General features: G+C 33.2%; 1 protein-coding gene across 1 annotated transcript; it reads left to right on the plus strand.

The window, feature by feature from the left end:
- The first annotated feature begins 907 nt into the window (after positions 1-907).
- LOC131644022 (pre-rRNA-processing protein esf1-like) lies at positions 908-2,534 on the plus strand. The gene is made up of 5 exons (XM_058914405.1): positions 908-1,149; positions 1,478-1,543; positions 1,628-1,938; positions 2,030-2,195; positions 2,284-2,534. Exons 1-5 carry the CDS (start codon positions 937-939, stop codon positions 2,398-2,400), a joined length of 873 nt encoding a protein of 290 aa, XP_058770388.1. The 5' UTR covers positions 908-936; the 3' UTR covers positions 2,401-2,534.
- Positions 2,535-3,383: the final 849 nt, after the last annotated feature.

The following is a 3,383-nucleotide window of genomic DNA, read 5'->3' on the forward strand; positions in this document are numbered from 1 at the left end:
ATCTTATAAAATTTCGGTATCGGATATTCCAAATTTCCGGTATTAGTATTAACTGATGATACGTACCGGATATTTAAAATATCTGGTACCGAAATTTTATATTTTCGGTATGAATCCTCATGCGCAGTAATTTGGTAAATCCAACTAAATATCCGACACTCTTGTGAAATTTTCGATACAGAACCGAAATTTTAATAAAATCCGATATTTTACGGGGTAATATAGTAAAAACACACCCCTTAGAGAGTAGGAATGACAATTTGGCCCATCCCCAATGGGTACCCGTAAAAAACCCCATATCGGGTAGGGTAAATACCCATAAAAATGGGTTATGGACACGGGCACGGGTAATTACCCATTAAAATATACGGGTATGGGTGCGGGCACGGGTACCTTACTACCCAACCCGCCCCATACACGTACTACATATTTCTATAATGTCATTTATACTATTATATAAAAATGCATGATTCTAAATTTTTTAAAAAATATATCACTTCTAAATCATTTCACGTTTTAATAAAAGTGTTTATTTGTTTCTTAACTCAACAATAACATACAATTTTTTTTAAATATTGTTAAAAAGACTTAAATTATATGATATTTTGTAATTAAACGATTTAATTTTACTATAAATGCGGGTAAACGGGTACGGGTATGGACATTGAGGTACCCACAGGGTACGGGTACAGACATAAATATTGATACCCACGCGGGTTTGGACTCGGATATAGGGATTTTTTAAAACTGCGGGTATGGGAACGGGGTACTATAGTTGCCTGCCCAAACCCTACCCATTGTCATCCCTATTAGAGAGTGCCAATAATAAAAAATGGGTGGCTTCGTGGAATCTAATTGCAAAGGCCAATCCCATGCTTAGGCCCAATAAACGAGAATTTTTAAACCCTAAAACTAGGAAATTGATTGATCCCTTCTATGTCTGATTTGATAACGGCAAAGGAGATGAAGAACGATGATAATTCAGGATTGAGAAGCATGTTCACTCGGAAGAATGATTTTCCTTGCGACTTGAGAAAGATTTGCCTTGACCCTGAAATGGAAGAAGCGGTTAACCAACTTGACCCTCATCTTCTTGAACAAGAGGTTAACCAAGGGATCCAGTCAAGCGATGTGTTTCCTGAGATGCAGGTTCCTACACTTTTTAAAAACATGGAATTTCTTTTCTTTGATTTTATTCTTATAATTATTGGTTTGTTATTGTCATGAATGAATTTGTAATGAAAATTGTTCGTTTGTTTGTTATTATCATGAATGAATTTGGAATGAAAATTGTTCGTTTATCATGAATGAATTTGGAATGAAAATTGTTCGTTTATCATGAATGAATTTGGAATGAAAATTGTTTGTTTCTTATTATCATGAATGAATTTGGAATGAAAATTGTTTGTTTCTTATTATCATGAATGAATTTGGAATATTTTGACTCATTGATTTTATGGGCGGGCATGAATCCAAGGTAGTAGAGATTGAAAAAGAAACTCATAGGCTGGCTGTTGTTAATATGAACTGGAGGAATGCTAAGGTAACTATTTCATTACATAAACACATGTTGTTTTTTTCAGAGTTCTCGGTGCTACACATAACATATATATTTTTTTGTTTGTAGGCTGTTGATTTGTATGCACTATTTTATTCACTAGTGGCACCCTATGGACTCATCAAAATTAAATCAGTAGCTATTTATCCAACTCACTTTGGCCTTCAACGCATCAAACAGATCAAACAGGAAGAACAAGAACATGACCAATTTTTTCAGGACAGTTGCAAATTTCTCAAACCTTTTCTTGCTGATAGATTTCCTCAAGATAAATTCATTTTTGAAGAACGCTTTACAAGTTGCCTTATTGTTGATGATGCTGATGATGATCCATGGAAAAGTTGGCCTCATGTTCTATATGATATTGATGAGAAAAGCAGGTATATTAATAATATAATAAACTCATGTATGTACCTCTTGTTTTACCATCCATCATCTATGTAATGTAATGTAATTTAAGTCATTCTTCAGGTACTATTTTGCTGTGGTGGAATGTGACTCATGCGCCACAGCACTTGAAATTTATAAACAAAACGATGGTCGTGCGTTTGAACAAGGCGCCAACCCACTTGATTTAAGGTTTATTCCTGATCATATGGACTTCACACACCCACCTCAAGATGTTGCTACTGTCCAGGTATTTTTTTTTTATTATTTAACATATTATTAATTTTCATTTGTGGCTTAATAACTAATACAAATCTACATTTGTCTTTTGTTTTTAGTCCTTAACTCCCTCTTTGCTAACAAGATATTCGGAACACTGGCTTGCTGACAACAACAACGACGACGGCGGTCTCAAGGGGACAGATACTCATCTCAAGTTATTTTTGCCATCTTGAAAATGTATTTTTGATGTATTTAGAGCCTCAGCTACTAGTCTTTTATCAAGAAACAAGTTTGAACTCAGGACCTTAGGGTTACTGATTAATAGACTTATCAAGAAACAAGTTAATCACGCAATGCTTATTGTTTATTTGTTTTTCTTGTTGCAAACTAGGTGGATATTTTTTGTCAAAATCTTATTTTTTGTTTCTCTTATCATTGGAGAACAAGAGAGGTATTTCCATTGTGTTGCCCCTCCAATCCCTTTATGTTTATGTTCTTGTGACACAGGTTATTTCCTAATTTTTCAACATATGTTCTGTGACACAAGTTAGTCTATATAAGCAGCAACTCTATTCCTTCTCTTTGCATGCATACGTTTTTAAACGCCCCAATTCCCTAGTTTTTTCTTTTATAAAGCTTTTGAAGCTGCAAGTTATTAAACTACATTAAGACCCGATTAATTCACTTTCGAGAACTCAATAACCAACAACAAGTCATAGATGAGAAATTTAAACATGCTGATACAGTAACATGAAGACCTTCATTGATCTTGCTGCAAACTGATTGCAAGAGTTACAATCATTTAGCACACAGTTTATTAAGTTCTAGAATGAATCCAAACTTATCAATTATGCAGCACTATTGTATATAGAGACAGAGGAAAGGAGTATATACTTTCTTAAAGTCTTGTAATCAATGATTTTCTGTCTTAGTTATATTTTATGATGTTTATGAAATCAGTATATTTATAAATATGAGGTAGGCAAAAAGAGAAATGAATGGAGTTTGTAGAATTCGACTTGTGAATGACTTCTTTGAAATTTATATTACATTACTAAAGCCCTAAATTTATATGAGAATATTAGCGGTTTGCTTTTTGTTGAGTATATATTATTTTGTATTTTATTCTGAATTTGTTTTTGTTCTTATTTGGGTGTTAATGCGACATTCTTAGACTATTTTTATTTCAATTTCTTAGTTTTTATGTGCAAAAAAA

Source organism: Vicia villosa, linkage group LG1, assembly GCF_029867415.1.
Source record: "Vicia villosa cultivar HV-30 ecotype Madison, WI linkage group LG1, Vvil1.0, whole genome shotgun sequence".
Classification (NCBI taxonomy): domain Eukaryota; kingdom Viridiplantae; phylum Streptophyta; class Magnoliopsida; order Fabales; family Fabaceae; genus Vicia; species Vicia villosa.